The sequence below is a fragment of the Elgaria multicarinata genome, chromosome 2, assembly GCF_023053635.1.
Source record: "Elgaria multicarinata webbii isolate HBS135686 ecotype San Diego chromosome 2, rElgMul1.1.pri, whole genome shotgun sequence".
Taxonomy (NCBI): Eukaryota; Metazoa; Chordata; class Lepidosauria; order Squamata; family Anguidae; genus Elgaria; species Elgaria multicarinata.
In genome coordinates, this window is record NC_086172.1 from 144,471,634 (window position 1) to 144,493,439 (window position 21,806).

General features: G+C 41.0%; 1 protein-coding gene across 3 annotated transcripts in view; it reads left to right on the forward strand.

The window, feature by feature from the left end:
• Positions 1-21,806, forward strand: part of MIPOL1 (mirror-image polydactyly 1) — a 226,149-nt gene that overhangs the window by 72,891 nt on the left and 131,452 nt on the right. For all 3 annotated transcript variants that reach the window (XM_063117821.1, XM_063117822.1, XM_063117823.1), the window contains 3 exons: positions 868-997; positions 4,354-4,387; positions 4,647-4,817. In XM_063117821.1, the coding sequence (XP_062973891.1) occupies positions 868-997; positions 4,354-4,387; positions 4,647-4,817 (335 nt within the window). The remainder of the gene's footprint in view (positions 1-867; positions 998-4,353; positions 4,388-4,646; positions 4,818-21,806) is intronic.

Below are 21,806 nucleotides of genomic sequence, written 5' to 3' on the forward strand. Positions count from 1 at the left end.
ATGCCTAAAGGATTTCTATGGATTATGTCCAAGTGCGACAGCTGACAGAAAGCTCTGGCGTGGGCCACGAACAGTCGGAAACGACTGAACGAATAAACAACAAAATTAGTACATTTAATTTTGAAAATCTGGATGTTGTCCAGAATAATGTGGTTACACCTCTGGAAATGGCTACAATGGAAGCCGCCAGGTTTAATGGAATGAAAATCCATTAATTTGGATGGTTAAAACTTTCTCTAAAGTAAGAAACAAACTCTCTTGGTTTCAGCATGTTCAACAACTCAGGCGTTTGCTAGACCAGGCTATATCCCGGGCTGATAACCGGGATCATCCCTGTGCATCCAGATGACGCACAAGGGATCCTGGGATCAGGAAGGGATCATCCCTCCCTGGCCCCAGGAAACAGCTCTACTCTTTGGCCCCGGTTTTCCCCGCGGTCTTGGGCTGAGCCCGAGACCATGAGCGTGTGGCCCATTTCTGAGGCTTTACCCATCTCCGTGCGATTACTCACGCAGAGCCTGCAGCCACGCATGGGGCGCAGCACTCCTCAGGAGCACTGCGCCCATCGGGGCTAGGGTGGGGGGGAGCGGCGAAATCAATTTTACGTGTAAACGGAGGAGGGATCTCGCGTTATTCACAACGTGAAGTCTCCCCTCCTCTGCCCCAGACTTTCAGGTAAGTCTACCTAAGGCCTCAGACATAAAAGCCCCTTGAATGTTGATCATTAGCATATTCACACATTATTATTATTATTATTATTATTATTATTATTATTATTTATTTATATAGCACCATCAATGTACATGGTGCTGTACAGAGTAAAACAGTAAATAGCAAGACCCATTGAAAATACTTCCTGTATTGCAGCTCTAGTAGAAGAAATTCATTCTGCCCAACGGGAACGTGATGAGGCCATCCTGGCCAGACTGCAGCTGGCCACTGAAGAGAGAGATGATGCATGTAAACGACTGAAACTATTGGAACAATCTTTTGAAACGTACGTACCTATCTCCTGCAATGTTTATTGCTGTTTGCTCAAGTATCCTGTATCTTGGGGAAGAGCTGTGCCGGATCTGACACCCTTTCTTCACATAACACACGCTGGCATTTCTCATCACTTCAGCCAAGAGCCACTGCAGTTCTTATCAGCCTTGGAGGCAAAGGTCACTGACCTACTACAGCTGTAGTCTCATATCCTATTAAACATGCCTAAGCCCACTTAGCCTTCATTAGTGCTATACAGTACAAGATTGCAGCCTATGATGGAAGTACTTGCTGGTGTCTTAGCAACGACAGTACACGGCATGTTTCCTAACCTCAAATGAATGAAATAGCTGGCCAGGGGCCTTCATGCGGGGGCAGGGGAGAACAGAGCCATGTGGGGACTGCCCCATTGGCTTTCTTAATACTTGGGCACTCCTGTTGTTAGCATCAGCCCCGGGGTGTTAAATATGAAGGAGAGTTGCATTTTTGCTGCACTGGATAACTGGCGTCTTAATCATGTCATTGCTTCATTTCTTGCGGTTTTGATTATTGATTTGTGGTCACAGTTTTGCTTCTGAGACAGGAAAAAAGGGGAATGACTATATAAGGAGGGAGTACGGAGGCGGTATTGATCTTATTCAGAAATAAATCAAGGAAGTGTGACATTTTCATTCAGGGGTTCAGAACCAGGACTACAAGGCTGTCGGTCAGAAGTTTCACTATATAGAAAATCAATCCGATCTATTGAGGCCCTTAGACACTTTCCATCAGGAAAAAAAACCTTCTTATTATTAAGAAGTGGTAATCAAATCATGTTCATCCTCCCACCGTCTTATGTGATGCAAAAGTATTTTCTTCATTTAAAATGGAATCCTTTCTTTGTGCATATTTTACAATACTGTATCAATAAAGGGAAGGTTCATATGCACAAAATAGTACATCTCCACCAACTATCATGTTCTACAAGTGCATGTTTCATATGGACTCCTGTCATGTGCTAAATGTGCGTATGCTCCAAGACAGTAAACATTTCATCACAAAATATAAAAAGGCTGGGATTATAGTTTGTCTTTCCATCAGCCTTAGAACCAAATGGTCTCTGAAAACATTATAATAAGCCATACTTCTTACTGCCCAACCAGCAGCCATCCTCTGGGACCCTAATGGACCAGTTTATCTCTATGATTCACCACTCCCTCTCTGGTCCATGTTGCAAATATGCAGTTGTCCATGCAACATTTAGCAATCCTCTTAGAGGCAAATAGACAGTGAATCACGTGAATAATTTTTGCATGTTTGTTCCATCTCAGAAACTTTAAAAAAGTTTGTTTAATTGCCCTGGTTGCATGCATGCATATTGATTTTAAAATGCAGTGGGGTGGGGGTTTGGATTCCCCTCCCCAAGGGTGTGTTCTTTGCACTGTGCATACTGTGAGAAGGTGCCTCTGGAAGATGAACCCATCAAATTAACACTATATATATTTTTTAATCTTGTGTAATTTGCTTAGGTTTGGTATGACTTAATTTTGCCACCTTTCTTGTTAAAAACAGGAGTGGGATCCAAAGAGTTGCACAGGGAGCTCGTGCACGTGTACTGGTGCTTCTTAAGCCCCTGTCCAGCCACAACTTCTTATGCTACCCAAAAGTTGCTACAGGAAATTAGAAAGCTCTCCAGAGTGAATTCAAATTCATCAAGAGCATGTGTAGCCATAAGAGAAAACTGGGAAAGTTATGCGGCCCTTTGTGGACTCACACACCAGCTAATTCCATGATTGGCATGAAATCATAACTTGCTTAGTTGCTATCATTTTCGGGTAGGATTTCTCCTTTCAAAAAGATTAATGCACACTTAAAAACTTTTCATAGAGTTTCAATAATAATAATAATAATAATAATAATAATAATAATAATAATAATAATAATAATTCGCCTCTCCCTCTGGATCAAGGCTGGGAACAACATGGAATACAAAATATTATAAAATACATAAAACTGATTAAAACACATAAAAACTAATACATTATTAAAATAACAGCCAAAGGTCTTAAAATTTGACTGGGTAGGCCTGCCGCAACAGATTAGTCTTTATTGCGTTTTTATATTCAGAAAGGCTATTGAGTTGGTGGATCTCTCCCAGCAGGCCATTCCACAGTCTGGGAGCGGCAGCAGAGGAAGTCCTCTGGGTACCAGTCATTAATCTAGTTTTGGCTGGCTGAAGTAAATTCTTCCCAGAGGACCTGAGTGTGCAGGGCGGATTGTACAGGAGAAGGCAATCTCACAGGTAACCTGAACCCAAACCATGTAGGGCTTTAAAGGTAATAACCAACACTTTATACTTCAACCGGAAACTAATTGGCAGCCAGTGTAATGATTTTAAAGCTGGTGTAATATGGTCACCCCTACGTGTACCGGTGACCAACCTGGCTGCCATATTTTGCACTAGTTGAAGTTTCCAGACTAGGCACAAAGGTAGCCCTATGTATAGCGCATTGCAGAAATCGAGCCTCAAAGTTACCAGCACGTGCTCTACCATCTTTAGGTCTAATTAAGTCTACTCATATAATTAAATCTACTCATAGAGTCTAGTAGTTAGTGCAAATGTATTTTATTAATGTACAGTTTTGCAGAATGGTTTTGATAGAGGTTTAATCTATTAACAACAATTTTCTGTAAAAGTGGAGAAGGTCCTATACATACGTTAAAGAATGGAGACCACCAGCGGCTTAACTCTGCACATACATTTCAGTTGGCTTGAGTTTTCAAATAAAGTTTTCTCTAATTTTCTGACCTTCTGCTTTCTACTGAATTAAGACTACAATCCTACATAAACTCCCTTGGAAGTAAACTCCATTAAAGGCTGAGAAAAGGATCCAGAATCTGGTTGCTAGTGCTATTTATGTTGCACTAGCAAAAATCAACGCTTGCCCAATGTCGACAGCGCTTGCTGTTGCAACGGGTTTGGGATCCTTCCCCCAGTGTCTTTTGCTTTTCGGGATGTGATAAACAACATTAAAATATATAATTTCTGCTGAAAATTGTAGGTCCAAAAATATATAAATAAAAAGAGCATCTGTGCCCCTGCCGCTGGGGGACTTTCTTCATCTAAGCACATATGAACAATTGATCCTTGTAGTCATATATAGCAGTAAACATTAATAACTTAACATTCTGAATTCAGTACTGAAGATATGGAGCATTATTGAAAGATGGAATCGAGCAGGTGGCACTTTAATATGTTCAGTGTCATGGTTGACTCTAAAGACTAGTAGAATGAAATTACTTGAGGGTTCTAAAGATTTAAAAAGCGAACTCATTTTGCTGCACTAAGGAAATGCTACTGATCAGGCTTTCTGTGTCCCTTTTTTCTAGGCTAGAAAATATTAACCCTGAAGAAAATGACATGGTAAGCCATTCTCTGAGGAGATTTCTTGATGTCAGTCTTATATCTTAGAGGCTTAAGTTCAATTGAGTGGGTTTCAGGAACTAAGATGTGGGAAAAAGAAGAATTGACACACTAATAATGTACATCTTTGCCGCAGTATGAAAATTCAATAACTTTGCTCAGTCAATTTACAATTCACATGTGCCTATTAATTAAAACCCTATATTAAATAAAATATATTAAAACTTCTTGTCTGACTAACATATAATGCTGTTGGTAGACATTACAGGAATTACTGAACAGAATAAACAATGCAGACACCGGGACAGCGATCTGGAGAAGTGGAGCTATAATTGTCGATCGAATATACAGGACCCAGGAACGAAGAAAGAAAATAACAGCAGAAGAAATGAACGCTGTGATAGAAGAGCGAGATGCTGCGTTGGCTCAAGTAAGTCCTTGTTATTTTATAAATGATTCATTCGCAGATACCCAAGCGCCCACCCCTTCTCTTCATTTCTGGGGAAATGAATTGCTTTCCTGTTGAACCTTTTAGTGTTTTAGAAAAAACTTTCTCCTGCACAAAGCCAATCTTAGAAAATTATTGTAGTGAAATAAAAAATAAAATATAAAGGATTTTGCATATTGCCAAGCCATTTTTAAAATAATAGTGTATGAGATTACTAAGGGGCTATGTGGAAACCAACTATATATGATAAGAGATGTGGGATAAATGGAGACCTCAGGCACTGGAGGTTATGATGAAAATCCAAGATGACATTGATAAATTGCAGGTGGGAAATTTAAGGAGATAAAGTAACATTTAACACAAACAAGCATAAAATAATTCACGCTGAAATTGAGGGAACTAGGAAACCAAAATTGTGAGTGGTTAAAAAAAAGTATGAATAAAGAAATATGAAGAAGATAATTAGGTTCAAGTGCTATTGTGAGAGACTTAAGAATTATAAGAGATCACAATCTAAATGTGAATCAATAAGGTAAAGGCATTTTCCCCTCCCCTCCCCCAAAGGTTGCTACACTGAAGAAGGGGCCCTACTGCCTGTGGTCCTCTCCAATGTGATATGTGATATGGAACAGCTAGGGTACAGATAGATCTGCATTTCATTAGGGAAACACAATTCAGATTCCACATTCATTTTATGCAACTAGGAAACAGGGTAGTATCTAATTGTGTCTTTCAATCAGCAGAAAGGAAGTACTGTTGGAACCATTTCCCCCTCTCTCCTGAAGCATCCCCCATCTGCTGCAGAGGGTTAGGGGAACCTCCAGAGCAGATTTGGAATGTGCACATGGGGATGCAGCAGGGAGGAGAGGACTGGGAAGTCCCATTGCTTGAGTGGATTTCTCTTTGCTTGAGGGTTGGATCTAATCCAAAGGCCTAGATCCAAATACATGGAAGGGCTGTGGACTGGTGATCTAGCACAGTCCATTTGTGGAAGAACTGGTGATCTAGTAGATGCTCACAGAAGTGGGACGGGGAGGTGATGTTTGACAAATTTCTCCTTCACCTTCCCAATGCTGTGCCCCAGAGATTCTCCAACCTCTGGCTTAGGTTTTCAGGGAGGAAAGGGAGCTGCAGGAGGAAGGGAGAATCAACCAAAATTGGCCAATATCCTCTGGATCCAACACCTTGTCTGCAGGAACTTCTTGGGGTGTGAGGGGAGAGTTCAAGAATTGAGAGTTCAAGAAATGGAATAGTGAGGTTGGAGATGGTGGTGTGTGGCAGCTGACCATAAACAAGCGCTCCTGGAGGCTGCCTTCACGGTGCCAGGTTGCCACCGCTTTTGAAAAAAACACTGCTGTGGGGTGGCAGTGGCTAATCCTGATGCAGAAGGCAGCACAGGCTTTCCAGCGGTCATTCAGCTCACCAGGCCTGCCCCCTGCCCAGGCTTCTGGTGATCAATCAGAGGTCATCTTCCATCCAGGAATGCCTCCACCTCAATGCCAAAGTGAGGTCAGATAGCAGAAGGGATGCTCACCTCGCTCCAGCATAAAAAGTTGGGGTAAGTCCCCAACTTTTTAAATCTGCAGCTTCACGGGAAAGCCCCGTGAAGCTGCAGATGGCTGCTGTGTCGTAAAAGCAAAGTACATCTCCTTGCAATCTGGTTTGCGGACAAGAGGCAATGGAGCCTGTGTGGCTTGTGCTGGGGAATTGAGACAGGAAGGAGGATGTAGAATTGGGAACAATTCAACAAGACTGGTGGGGATGCATGAAAATCACAAATGGAATGACATCTATGATTCTTAGAGCCTTGAGGGAAGGGATCAAACATACAGGAGGACATAAGTAAACTCAGAAGGAGGACATAAGTAAACTCAGAAAAACTCTATCCTAACTGAGCAATTACTAAGCCCTTTAAACTAGGCATGGGATGCTTTAAGGCTGAGATGTCTCAAGCAATAGTCCACCATAAATACCAAGTTTTTTTTTTAAAAAAAACATTCTGGTCCAAAACAGACTGGATTTTAAATGAGTGTCTAGGCACTACGTCGTCTTATTTTTGTTTTAGCTTTTATTCTAGAGTAGGTTCAGGGTCTGCAATCTGGATCAGGCTCCTAGTGTTGGTTAGTAGGAGGACTTTTTAAGATCCAGATTGGGACCTCTACACCTGCTCTAAAGTAAAAAATGGTGGTGGGGGGGAGACATAGCTGCTACAAACACATTTAAACTAATTCTTGTTCTGACCCTCCCTCAGTCAGGAGCTAGAACTGGAAACCATTGGCTCCATGCATGGCTGCCCCAAGAGGTGAGCCACCAGTACTGCAGTGCTGCAGTTTGGAGCATATTCCTAGGCAGCGAAATGTTTGCAGGCTCTGAACTGGTCCCACCCCCAGGCTGCCCACTGGGCTCTCCTAGGAAGGCAGGGCTAGACTTCCTGTTTGGACTGGGCCTTTGCCTGGGCAACAATCTTCCTGGCTCTGGCATGTTTTGGGTTGTTGACTCCTCTGTCAACAATCCAAAACTCTAGCCTTTTGGCACATGTGGTTCAAGGCTCCCCTCTGAAAACTACCAATAGCCGAAACTCTCTCTCTCTCTCTCTCTCTCTCTCTCTCTCTCTCTCACACACACACACACACACACACACACACACACACACACGACAACACGTTTTTCAAGCAAGGTTGCTTGGCATTGATTCATTATTAATTTGTCTTTTCCCTGCCCCAACCCCATGCCAGCAAATAAAAAATGTCTTGTATTTCAGTAGAGTATTGTTTCCTAAAAAAAGAAGGAAAAAGGGACAGCATTTGGAGGTATTCTTGGTGTCAGTAATTTTGGATAGAACTTTGGCCAGGATCCAAGGAATTTTACAACTAGTTCTGTGGTTAAAGGTTTGTTTTCTTGAACATCAGTCATCTCTCTTGCATGGCAAAATGTCTATTGAAACCAAGGGGAATGTTAAGAAGTTTCTGATGTGGCATGGAAATTCAGCCACTCCAAGAACATTAGTCAGTAATTCCTCTAGGTAGCTTAAGCCACTGCAAGAGCCTGAGCAGCTACTTGGATCCCTGCCTTTGTGCTCAGGACTCAATTAAATGTCAAACTTCAGGTAATAAACCTCACAGCTGCAAATGGGTTGGATCCAGACTTAGGCCTTAGCTAGACTTAAGGTTTATCCCGGGGTCATCCCTGCCTGCTCCTGGGATCCCCTGTGTGTCATTTATCTGATCAGGGATGACCCTCAGGACGATCCCAGGATAAGCCTTAGGTCTAGCTAAGGCCTTAGTCATACTTACTTGGAGTAAACCCATTTAAATCAATGGGATTTAAGACTCCCTTATGTCCCATTGATTTCGATGGGTCTACAACTTAGGCCGTAGCTAGACCTAAGGTTTATCCCAGGATCATCCCGGGTTCATCCCTGCCTGAGTGCTGGATGCTCTGTGTGGCACTTAGATGAACAGGTTTGACCCCAGGACAATCCTGGGATAAACCTTAGGTCTAGCTACGGCCTTTGTCTGGATCCAACCAAAAAGATTTTATATTCTCACCAGATTTTCTTCAAAAACTTTTCCTAATAATATAACATATGTCAGATCAACATGTTTTGTGATGAGTAACTTCTGTCTGTCACATGTCAAAAATGCCTAAAATCACTTACAGTATTGCAGTGGAAAAGACCAATTCAGTGTTATGAATTGTCAGGAAAAGACCTGACAATTAAACAGCAGCTATCATAATCTGCAAATATCATAATTCTAATCTGAAGGTACAACCACCTTTTAGGATACTGTGTGCAGTTATAATTGCTTCAGAAAAGGGCCAATTGAACTGATCAGGGGACTAGAGTCTCTTAAGAAGAAAGTCTTAAGTGTCTGAAGCTCTTTTGGTTGGGGGTGAGGAGAGGATAATTGAAGGAGATACGATATAGGTTTATAAAATGACTAATGAACACATTTTATTTTCTACAATCCATTTTTTAGATTAATTTAATCAATATAGTTATCCCACTTCTCAGCCAAAAAGGCTTAGAAACAATCAGTTAAACAAGATGGTCCTTGCAGACAGCTTATAGTCTAAAAAGGCATGACATGCAAGAAAAATGGGATCGGTTGGGAAGAGGGGGGAAAGAGCCTTTTAGCAGGGCTGATGGATTGGACCTTCTTCCCTCTCTCATCTACCTCATATCAATACAGCCTGCTGGGGTGGTGACAGGGAGGAGGAGCCTTCATGAGGGAGGCCGTTCAACAGGTCCTGCTCTTCCTCTCATCTACCTCTGTACAGCTTGTGGATATATATGTTTCTGTGTGTGAATTGTTGTGAACCACCAAGCTTTGGCTATTGGACAGTATAGAAATGAAAATAATAACAACAACAATAATAATAATAATGGGAAAGGGCTGTTGTCTGTATGTGATAGCCGTGAATGTCTAGAGGTATCTGGTTGGCCACAATTTGGAAATGGTATATTGAACTAGATTGCTTTTAATCTGATCCAGGAAGGCAGTTCTTCTGTGCTATGAGTGCAAGATACTTCTATGTTTTGAGGAAGTCATTGATTTCCCTCTTCCGAAGCTCAAGTGTGGCTTTTTAGGGGTAGGGATTGCCTGGGAAAAATAAGCAATGCCCCTCCATGAATCTTTGGAACCAGGCCTATGTCCTTACATTATTTTCAGATCCACTGCTACTGTGGTTCGCTTTTTTGCTCAATGCTTGAAAATGACGTTTCTTAGTAGTTGCTCGTGTTCCTCTACTTTGCCCAGCAGAACATATTTAGAATTAAAATACAAAATGTTTTGCTACTGGGAAATACCCATAGTAGAATTTTAAAATAACAACTTTTCAGTACATACTTTATTTTTTGTTTAACACAGATCACTGAAAATTATCGAGAAGAGGACAACAAAAGAAGAGGGGATTTTTATATTTGGTGTGTGACAGCTTTGGTTTGTTCAGCGTTTCTGTCACAATATGCTTTCCTGCAGGATTTGTCAAGCAGACTTGACAGACAGGTCTTAAGCAGCTTCAGCTCTCAATTGTGGATTCAAATTTTGGATCTCTTTTGACCTGACAATCGGTGTCCAAAATGTTGAATACATTCTTAATAAGGGGCCATTCATCCAGAACATTTCTTGGCTCTGTGCTCCTGGCACGGAACTTATAGCTATGTCACTGTAGCGCAGTGGGGGTTTCGAGGAGATAGTGCTGGCCATAAATGGCATTTTTATCTTAAGTATACTGCACTCAAAATATTTGATTCCAAGCAGTACTAGCCTACTTTATATGCTTTATATTGAAGAGTGAAAAGCATTTTTATTGACTTGTCAGTGTTACGGTGTCAAGTTAATAATAATTTTATTACATCAGATTTTCAGAATTTAGCTAGTAGATTATTCATTTGCATCTTCCCCTCCCCCAAATGTATATATAAGCCAATTTTGGTTTGCATTTATTCCTTGGTGGTGGTGGTTTTAGAGAATTTGCCATATAATGTTCCTTTTTAGCTACTATTCATTTACACTACCAAATGAATAAAGGAGGATTCGTAGCTTGACAAAGGAAAAGATTAATCCAGCTTCGCCAGCCAGCATGGCCTTTGGCAGGTTGCAGTCCAATACATCTGGAGGGCCCAGGGTGGGGAAGGCTAGATTAAGGTATCTGGAATTCTTCTTTGTGCTGTCATTGTTGGGTTGTTACTCTGGATGGCAAGTGGTGGAAATTCTACTCCTAATTTTTTTATTATTCATTTGAGGATTGAATTGACAAACTGGAAGTTCTCTGTTGACAATGCATAGGAAATGAGATTTTTACAAGGATTCATGAGACTAACTGAAGCAAAAGATGAGTCACTTATATAGTGTTCAGGGTGTTGTTTTTTAAAGGGTGAATAGGTGATGGCTAACTATGAAAGCATTGTGGGCTTCGTCAATGGAAGCTTTATAGAAGTCTTCTAGTAGCTCTCATGGTAGGAACCTGACATAGGGTCAGATCAGATGATATCTGTTTCTGAATCCATCCCAAATCTGTAGTTGAGAGTGAGTGTGACAATCCTCCCTCCCTACCAGAGTACTTTTTTCTTCATATCCTTGCAGGGATTCTGTGTTCTAATAGCACCTATGTCTCCCTTGTTTGATTCCTGGTTTTATCTGGCTTATTGGCTGTGTGAATGGGCTTCTGAGTCAGTTTTGATGCATGCCGGCTCTGTTCCAATGTTATGTTCCTGCATGAGCATCTAATAATATTGAAGGTGGTGCCAGGCACATCAGAGTGGTTGCAGGGACAAATTACATTCCACATGTATGGTATAGATGAAAGAACAGGTATAGTACAATCTAACCTGCATTACTTACCATCTGAGATGTGACACACACATTAAAAAACTGCAAGGAGTTATTCAAGAGTTTCACATCCATAAAGAATATTGCATGATTAAATAAAAATGCACTAATTACAGTTCCCCCAAATAGTTCTGACATTTTATGGTGGTTTATTGGAAAAATAATCCCCATTTGGATACTAGTCGGATAATAGTTGAATGTCCTATTTTCTTATGTACCACAGCTATTGTGTAATCTGTCCTGAAAGGGATATGACCCCTGACTCATTTACGATGGCTTGAGACAGATGCAAGCTCGTGCTGGCATCTGTAGCACCAGTAGCTCTTGAAGGGGTTGTCATATTAGGGATGGCAGGATTATATAACAGAGGCTACATCCCTATCCCCTTGGGCTCTATTCTAGCCACCCCCCTAGCATCAGGCCAGAAAGTAAGAAAAAGTAAGTTAGTTTGGTTTCAGCCAGCAATATTCCTCAATAGTAGAGGTATGTAGTAATAAATCTGTAGCTTCTATAAACATGTAGTTATAACCCAGTCTATTCTTGTGCTACTCCTTCAGGTATGATCTGATATCACGTTGCCAGTAAAGCTTTAATTAACCTGTAATAAACATGCAGTTGTGCACTTAAGAGTTTTAAATTAGAATTTTCCTTGGACTTTGCTCTGCTGGCAAAATTAGAGAAGCTTCTGAATTCTAAGGGGGAATTCTTAGGCTATTTATTCGACTGGGCCCCAGATAAATATCTATGTATGTATGTGTCTATTATGGAAGATTTTAAATGTGAGCACATTGTCTTAACGGAATGATGGGTATTATCTTCACTTGGTTGAATGGTACATGTGTATATAATCGGAGATCATTCACTAGATTGCTGAGCAAATATGCAAACTACTTTTTCTACGTGCAAAAACAAATAAAATTATATAAACTCAAATATTTGATACTACTTTTCATATGTATTTTCAAGTGAATAAAAAACAAACAACTAAAGCATAGCTAAACATTGACAGCAGGCTCCCTTCTAACTCTTGGGCCCTCTAGAAGAAGGGGAAGAAAACCCTCTCAACCATTTACTTTCAATGCCAAAATAAATTTGTTTGTGAAGAGTTATTGTGTTATCCCATGGAACATGTTTCAAGGCTTTTCACATTGCAAAAGAAATAGTACATGTGTGAAAGAGAATGAAGAGAAAGTACATTAATGGAAAGGCTGGGTTTTTTCGTTAGATCAGCACCGTATTCGGGTGTTATTAAAAACATTTATCTGAACACACAAGAAGGGCTGTGCCCTCACTGTTGTGCATGGTGTGACACAGACACAGACCACCAGCATTCATGTGTAGAATTCAAATGTCTGGAGAGTGGAGGCGTATGTTAAGTGGTTTGAATAATGCCTGAATAGGGCTGTATAAATAAATAAAACATTATCTGTTTCATTGAAATAGTCTCAGTTTTTCTTGAACATCATTCCCTCTTATTTCTGGTGTTCAGGTGTGAGTGCCGTTGCTTATGTAGCCAAAACAACAACACCTGTGGAGAAGAGGGGCGTACCAGCATGCTTGGGAGAACCCCAAGGTTTGGGGAAAAACAAAAAACCTTCAGGGGGGAGAAAAAAACCTGTAAGGAGGAAGAACCAAAACCAGCCCAGTGAGGACTGAGTGTGTTCAGTGGCCATTTAATTCTGATTGACTGTTGGGAGGGGAATGAAATGGAGCGTCAGAGGAGGGCATGGCTGACTGTCTGGAACAGGAACACTTCCCACTGCAACATTTTGTTGCAGGTCCCACTTGTTTCTACTTCTGTTGAGTGATCAAATCAATTGGAGAGCAGGCATTTTGCCTCTAATTAAATGTTAACATGAACAGCTTAAGTTTTGATTAAGAGTATTTGCCAGTAGTGGGCAGTATGATGAAATGTCTCAGAGCAGCTGCTGGCCCTTTGCCATTTACACCTTCTGGACAGGAATGTTTAACATGAGAAGCTTGGCAGCCGAAACTTAGTAACTGAGGAAGGGACGGCTCTTTTTCTTTTAGGTGTTTGGGGGCAGGGAAATGGCTATTTTTCACTTGCAACAAGGCCGTTAAGCCTTCTCAGACAGGTGTGAGTTCTTCTGTACTTTGTGCCTTTATAACTGTAATTATTACATTACAGTCTAGCCAAAAAGAAAAAAGTCTGAAGATGGAGAATTTGTTGTTAAAGAAAAGAAAACAATGGTTTCATGGCCGGTATGGCACTGTCTATTTAATACTCTGCACTGAAGCAATAACGTAATTGGCAAGCAAAGCTGGTTTTCCAGCTCTGAATAGTTTGATCACATCCTGCTTTGCAGGAACATGCTTATGACTGTTCACGAAAGAAATTGGCGCTCGCCCAGTTGCTCATCTGAAACGAGTTCCAGTCCCTTTTCTCCTGTTCGTGGCACCACTTGGCAGGAGGCCCACTGCTGTTCAGTCATTGGGAGGACAAAGATTTAGAAGCAGCACACTTGACTGCCCATCTTTATCGATTCCAACAAGTAGCTTGATAACCAATAAGCATCCATTGGCCCTGCGGGCCAGCTTTCGCGCAACCTTTGCCACAGCTCAGCTTACCAAAGAGAAGCATAGAAATCACCTTTTTTTTCCCCCTTTTTGACTTTCAGGAAGCATTCAAGCATTCTCGCCACAGGCGAACGAGCATTTCTCAAGTAAGAACTACACCTGTGGGGTGCAGCAAGGACCTTTCTTTCTTTCTTTTAAAAGCTGTTGGATTGGGAGGGGGGAATTAAAGCATGCTTGATCTGGATTTAGGAATCTGAGTACTTCACTAGTAAAAAGGCACAATGCTGCATTACCGTACTATAATGTGACTATATATAATATTTGAAAGGGTCTTCGTAAGAGCCAGCATAGATTATTGGCTAAACCAGTCGGCCTCAACCTTGTGGTCTTGAGATGTATTGGACTACAATTCCCATCATTTCCAGCCAGCATGGCTGGCCATGCTGGCTAAGAATTATGAAACTTGTGGTCCAATACCACAGGAGGGCACCAGGTTGGGGAAAGCTGGGTTAGCGTGTTAGACAAGGACTGGGAAGACCTAGGTCCAAATCTCTACTCATTGGGTGATCTTTGGCCATTGCAATTTCTCAATTAATTTACCTTGTGTAGTCAAAGGCAGCTGCAGTATAACCAAGGCAAAATCGTGACAACGTTATACCAAAAAATGCAGAATCATGAGGCCCCACCAATCATGATGGTGGAGATTAAATTATGCAATTATTTATTATGTCAATATTTGTGTTTGTAGTGGGACTACATATGTAAAAGTAAATGGGAACCTCTCAAACTTTGGTCTACTTTTATATGTACAGCAACCCCATGAGTATAACAAGTCCAAAGTTGTTTATTTGTTTCCATTTGCCTATTCCTATTTCCCAGTTCTGTAATTAGAACTTTGAAACAGAGTTCCATGAGCAACCTGTACAAAGAACTGAAATTATGTCACCCTGCACCCAAGAATAATTCTGGGCTATCCCCTATCATAATCTCCTTCATGGGATAGTGTCCCCTAATGGAGATGCTCAGTTGAAAGTGTTATCTTTAAGGACCATGCATTAACTCATGATTACTCTAGACCACACTTATTCATAAGGAACTGGGGATTTTTCACCCCCAAAATAAGCTGTGGTTCACCCTCAAATTAGAGATCCATACCACAAGGAGACTTCCTTTTGTGAAGCTCTGTGTCTAATGCTTCTTTCTCTTTCTTTCTTTCTTTCTTTCTTTCTTTCTTTCTTTCTTTCTTTCTTTCCCACCTTTCTGCTAAAAACAGTGCTCAAGGCAGCTTACAATTCAATCAGATAAAATAACAAAGTCATAATTGAAATATTAAAAGTCAGAAATTAAAAAACACATCCAAGAAAAATATATCAATGAAAACACACAGCAAGAAATAGCAGCATCCAACAGATTAAAAACTCACTTCAGCAGCCGTTTGGTTTAGATGTGAAAAGCTTGACTAATATTAGATGTCTATATCTGCCAGGGAACATAAGAATAGCCATGCTGGAACAAACCAAGGGTCCATCTAGTCCAGCCTTCTGTTCACATAGCGGACAACCAGCTGCCCACGGGAAACCCACAAGCAAGACATGAATGCTACAGCACCCTCCCTCCCATGTTCCCCAGCAACTGGTGTATATAGGCTTACTGCCTCTGATACTGGAAGTAGCACATATCCGCCAGGACTAGTACCCATTGATAGCCTTCTTCTCCATGAATTTATCCAACCCCCTTTTAAAGCCATCCAACTGGTGGCCATCCTGACATCTTGTGGTGGTGAAGAAGTATTTCCTTTTATCCATCTTGAATTTCCCACCAATCAGCTTCATGGGATGACCCGTGTTCTAGTATTATGAGAGAAAGAGAAAAATGTCTCCCTATCCACATAGAATCAGAAATGGAGCTAGCTTGGCCTCCCTTGGCATGGAGTTCCAAATTTTGGGAGCAGCCTTTGGGAGAAAGCACTTTTTTGTGTCCTTTCCAAATGTGCTTTTGATAGTGGTGGGCAACGAGCAGGGCCTCTCCGAAAGGTCTTAAAACTTGGGCAGGGCCATATAGGAGAATGCAGTCTTTCAAATAGTTTGGACCAAAGCCAAATAGGGCTTTTTATGTAATAACCAGCAGTCTGAATTGTGCTTAGAAACACCTAGTGACGCTGTTGTAACAACGGAGTCCGTAGTCAATAATACAGCCAGCCCCAATCAATAGTCTGACCACAGAATTCTGGACAAGCTGAAGTTTCCAAACAGGTAGTAATCTGTCCATGACAACAAAACCATACAATACCAGACCCATGGTTGCCATGGTGACAAATCCTGAGCCACTCCCAACAGGACAGCCACTCCCAATTATGGTACAAGACACTGCCAAGTGTGAAGATGGCCCTATGTGGACTAGCTTACACTCGGCTATATCCATCACCCTGTAAGCAGACTTTCCCTTCCTCTCCTCCCTTGCACCCCCTCAGCTCTGGAGAGTTCCTGAACCCTCCAGACCAAATTTGGGGATGTGCAACAGTATAGAGGGAATTTAATCCACCAGAGGTACCTGTTCCACTGGCTGATGGACGCGATTTGATATGACCCAATGACTACAGCTGGGGAAATTGCACAGGCTAGAAATCCAGATTTTTTTAATGAATTGTGGCATTGGATTTAAATTCAATCCTGATCCCCCACCTGCACAACACTAATAAATATAAGTTTTATGTTCATTCATTTTAACAAATATTGCATGATTTGTGGTTTTCTTTTAAAATTCTTGTTGGATAGGGTAAAAAACCCACAAACATAAGTCACAGGCTTATGCTATCCTAGAACCTCTCTGGCTTGATTATCTATTTCTTTCCTCTGATTCATGACATCAGCAAAATCTCCTCTCAGCTTTGTTTTGTATCTGATATTAGACAAGCGGGAGCAATGCCTAAACAGCAAGTATAGGAGGAGTTGATGAGTAGATTAAAAGTCAGAATTAGCTCACAGACCTTTTCCTTTGAAAGCCCCTCCTTATCTGATACTCTTAGGAGTCACTCCTGCCCTTAAGGTAGAGGGAAAATAAAGGGAGAAATTTTAGAATTAAAAACTAACTGAAATTAGGATTTAATACCTGGCGTATTACTGCGAGCTGCTGCTATAGAGATAGCAGTGACTGACAGATGTCAATCACTCCTCCCTTTAAGGTAGAGGAAAAGTAAAGGGGGGAAATTTATAATTAAAAACTAACTGAAGTTAGGATTTAATACCTGACGTATTACTGCGAGCTGCTGCTATAGAGATAGCAATGACTGACAATGTCAATCTTCTCAAAAACGACCACAGGGAAATCTGTATATGGAAGACAAGTTCATGAGGGCTTGACATATCCCAGTGGTAGAACACATGCCAGGCATGCAGAAGGCCCCAAGTTCAATCACTGGCATCTCCAGTAAAAAAGGATCAGGAGTTCTGGCCATGCATTGGAATCAGCCCCGGGACATTTCATTTCAGTTGCACAGACTACTATGAACCTGTCACAAAGTTGCCTTCTAGTGAATGACCATTGGTTAATCCATCCCAGTGCTGCCAGTGCCTTAGGCTAAAGTTTTTCTCAGCACTGCTACCTGGGATCCTTTAACTAAGGATATCAGAGATCAGGTTTAAGACTTTACAAGTCAGATCTGCCTAGAGATGTAAAAATTCAAGAAATGTTGAGGCCATGAAAATAAACCATTTCCCCCATTTTTCCCCCTGGAAAAAAACCAAAATTTCAGAAAAAAATAAAAAATGAGCAATGCTTCTTTTTTAGCATTCTCTACAGATCTAAAACCAATTTGTTGTTTTAAGACATCCCAACTCGTTGCCCTCCAGATATTTTGGACTTCAGTTCCCACCAGTCTCAGGCAGAATGGCCAATGGCCTGAAATGTTGGGCATTGTAGTCCAAAACATCTGGAGGACACCAGGTTTGGGAGGGCTGCTTTAAGAAAATAAGGCAGTCTTTCTGTTCCTAAAGTTATTTTATGAGCAAACTTAGTTTGCTCATAAAATTATCATTATATTTTAAAACTTTAAAAAGTAAACGCAGCAAATTTGTATTTATTTTCTGAAAAGATTAAAACTATATTAAATAACTGCTACAGCATCAAAAACACAGGACTCTATAGAACAAATCCCAAACTATCAAATTATCATCATCATCATCGTCGTCATCATCACCATCAACGGTCTTTTCCTCAATACTGGGACTCAAGGTGGCTTTACAAATTTAAAATTGTACAATTTATAAATAGAGATATACAAAAGTTAAAAATACAGTTAAACATACTGCAATATTAAAATATTTAAAACATTTTAAAACATTTAATACAAATTTTAATACGACTGTGGAATGATCTCCCCGATGAGGCTCTCCTGGCGCCAACATTGTTATCTTTTCGGCGCCAGGTCAAGACTTTTCTCTTCTCCCAGGCATTTTTAACAGCATTTTAACAGCATTTAACAACGTTAAGTTTGTTTTTAATGGACCCCACAATTGTTGTTTTTAAATGGATACTGTTGTTTTTATACTGTTTTTATGTGTGTGTGTGTGTGTGTTTTTAAATTGTATACTTTTAATGTTTACTATTTTTAAATGTTGTAAACCGCCCAGAGAGCTTCGGCTGTGGGGCGGTATATAAATGTAATTAAATAAATAAATAAATAAATAATTAAAAAAATCCAATGCCTTTTTATGCACATAGAATGCACATTTATGGTCAAGAATGCACAATGGTGACACTACTAATATGTTGGGAAACTGAGTATAAATGTCTATCAGTAATTTTAATAAGGATTGAAATAAATAGCTATACTGGGAATGTTACAGAGAAGATTAAAAAAAAACATTTTTCTCCATAGCTTCATTATTTCCAGACATTTTACGTCTCTAGTCTGTCTATAAAAACGTTATAACATAGTTTTTGGAAATCATTTTGGGGAGAGTAAAGGCTAGGTAACAATATATGCATTCTTTGTCTTAAATTCTAAAATAAAATATTTCATAATTCAAAACTCTTCCATTTTTCTAGTTTTTCGGGGAAACCTCCCAAAAACATCCTTGGGGAAAACAGTGAGGGAAAAGTCTTTTCCCCAATTTTTCTATTTTTCCCCAGGCCTTCACATCTTTAGACCTGCAACAAAATGCTGCTCTACAGCCAGTATGGGAAGGAGAGGAGAGGAAGAGCTCTTTCCAGTATAGGTTGGGACTTGTGACGGGGAGTTTTTTGAACTAGTCAAAAGCATTTTGGTTATATGATTTGGATTAGTACTTAAAGGGCAAGTCATTGCGAGGAAAAAAGAAGATTAGCCAGTAGTGTGTGATTAACACCTATCAGGGCGACTGTGTAAGGGTTTGTTTATTTATTTATTTATTTATTGCATTTTTATACTGCCCAATAGCCAAAGCTATTGTCAGCCTAACCGCACCATTGAGTCAATGTGGACACAAAGACAACAGACGACGGGCCTTCCTAGACGAGGCCTTAGCGCGCCTTCTGACCCGGTTTCCCTGCTGTGCGTCCAGATGACACACAGGGGAATCCGGAGGCAGGCCGCGCTGAGGCCTCCTCCAACGCGCCATAAGCGAATGCGCTTATGGCACGCTTTTTCCCCAGCTTCGGCCTCAGGCCGGGGCTGGGGGAAGTGTGGAGACTTCCGTGGCTTTTCGCGGCTCCTCACTTACTCCTGAGGAGCCGCGAAAAGGCGCGGACCTGGCACAGCGCTCATAGGAGCGCTGTGCCCATCGGTGGGGGGGTGGAAAGAGAGGGGAGAGGCAAGGATGGCAGGGTGGGTGGCAAGGGGTGAGGGCGGGTGAGATCGCACCACGCGCCGCCCGAGCAAGCAGGCGAGCGGCGCTTGCCCGGGCAATGCCGCCCCATGCCAGGCATTGCCCGGGCAAGCGCCGCTCGCCTGCTTGCTCGGGCGGCGCGCAGCGCGATCTCACCCGCCCTCACCCCGTGCCACCCACCCTGCCATCCTTCACCCCCCCCCGTAAAAATAACCAAAAAAAACCCTTACCTTCTCCGACGTCTTCGGGCTGCACCTGGCCCCTTTAACAACAACAACAACAAAAATGGCGGACACCGCAGGGACTCAACGTCCCTGCGCGTCGTGTGTGTGGAAGCGTGGGGGAGGCGCGCTAGTAAGGCCCTAAGTCTGTTGAGTTGAAGGCATAACAGGCTTTCCCAGCCTGGTGCCCTCCAAATGTGTTGGACGATACCACCCATGTCCCCCAGTCAGCATGGCCAATGGGAGTTGTAGCCCAACCCAGCCAATCACATTGTAGGCCAACACATCTGGAGGGCACTAGTTTAGAGAAGGATGGTATAACCTCTTGGCTCAAGCAGGGCTATCACAATAATAATAATAATAATAATAATAATAATAATAATAATAATAGAAATACCAAAACAAAGATACAAAATATACTTATGCCGATTTTCTACCCTATAATACTGAGGTAATCAGATTATATTATGTGATGTTGTTCTTCCAAATGGTAATTTCAAAACTATCTTTTTGCCTGTGTGAATGGAATGACCAAGGCAGGATCTATACTACCAGTTTATAACAGTTTTAACAATTGTTCAGGCCCAGAACGCATTACATGTATCGTTTTCATACCGTTTTCAAAGTGTTATTTATTTATTAAATTTATATACCGCCCCATAGCCGAAGCTCTCTGGGCAGTTTACAAAAGTTAAAAACAGTGAATATTAAAAAGTATACAAAATTTAAAACAATCAAAAATATAAAAACAACAGTATAAAACAGTATCCATTTTAAACAACAACAGTTCTGGGGTCCATTAAAAAACAAACAAACTTAGCATATGCTGTTAAATGCCTGGGAGAAGAGAAAGGCGTCAAAAAGATAACAATGTTAGCGCCAGGCAAGCCTCATCAGGGAGTATAGAAACATTCTGCAGCTGAAAACAATATTTCTGAAGATTATCTAGAATCCCAGAATTTTTTCTCTTCATGAAATTTACCAAAACTCATGTCTGCATACCATGTATGGGCACAATTAAACCATATCTTCCTTCCATTGTTTGGATTGGTTTTTACAGCTAATGAGTGCTAAATATAAGAATCAAGGTGCAATCGTGAACAATTTTTGTAAAGTTCTTAGCACACTTTAATGAATCTTCCATTTATAGTCATAATTGTGACAAATATCTGCCCTGGGACGTCTATTATTTGTATTATAAAATCACCTGTTGTGCTTGTTTAAACAATGGTGTTGTGTAGAATTTGCAAAATCCTTGTCTGCATAGTAGTTGAGGGCACAATTAAACCATATCTTTAATTACAATATTAATTAATTTTTAACGTGGAAGATTCATCTTCTCTCTAATACTTAAGAGCCGCTCCCCTTTTGAAAATGACTCTAGGTAATGTCCCTAAATTTGCATGAAAGCTTGTTAGATTAATTGCTGTTTGACTCTTCTATCATAGTGCTAAGCTCTAAGTTCATACAGAGCAGACTCCCTAACCACTTTTGGGAATGAATTTAAATATTTAATGTCAGAACCTTGGGAGGAAACATAACATGGTTTTGTCTTACTGTTAGCTTGCTTCAGTTAACATAGTGTAAAGAAATTCTCGGTCTGTTTTGCAATAGCACATATGTAATGTTACAACTCAAAGCAAGTGTATCCTATTGTTATTCCTAAAGAGAAAACCTTGTGCTTTATTCCGATGTAGCTACTTGTGCACAGACGAGCTCCAAAGCACGTACATAGTCCCTGTGCAACCAATCTTCCCATTGACTTCACTGGAGTTAGCTCTCCACCAGAGTGGCCATGTGTCCTACTTTACAGAGGATAGTCCTCTATTTGAAGGGATAGTTTAAAGGTAAGGAAGGGAGAGCAGCCAGTCAGCACATGAAAGCAAAACAAAACAAAATGGTTATAGCAAGAGAAAACACTTTGTTGGCTCCAGTATATAACAACACCTCAGAAACAGTCATCATAGGGTGGGCAGGTGTCCTACTTTGCAGAGAGTGTAGTCCCGTATTTGAAGGTATCCTCTCTTTGAAGGGCTGTCCCAGTCCGAGGCAAGTTTAAAAATAAAGAAATAT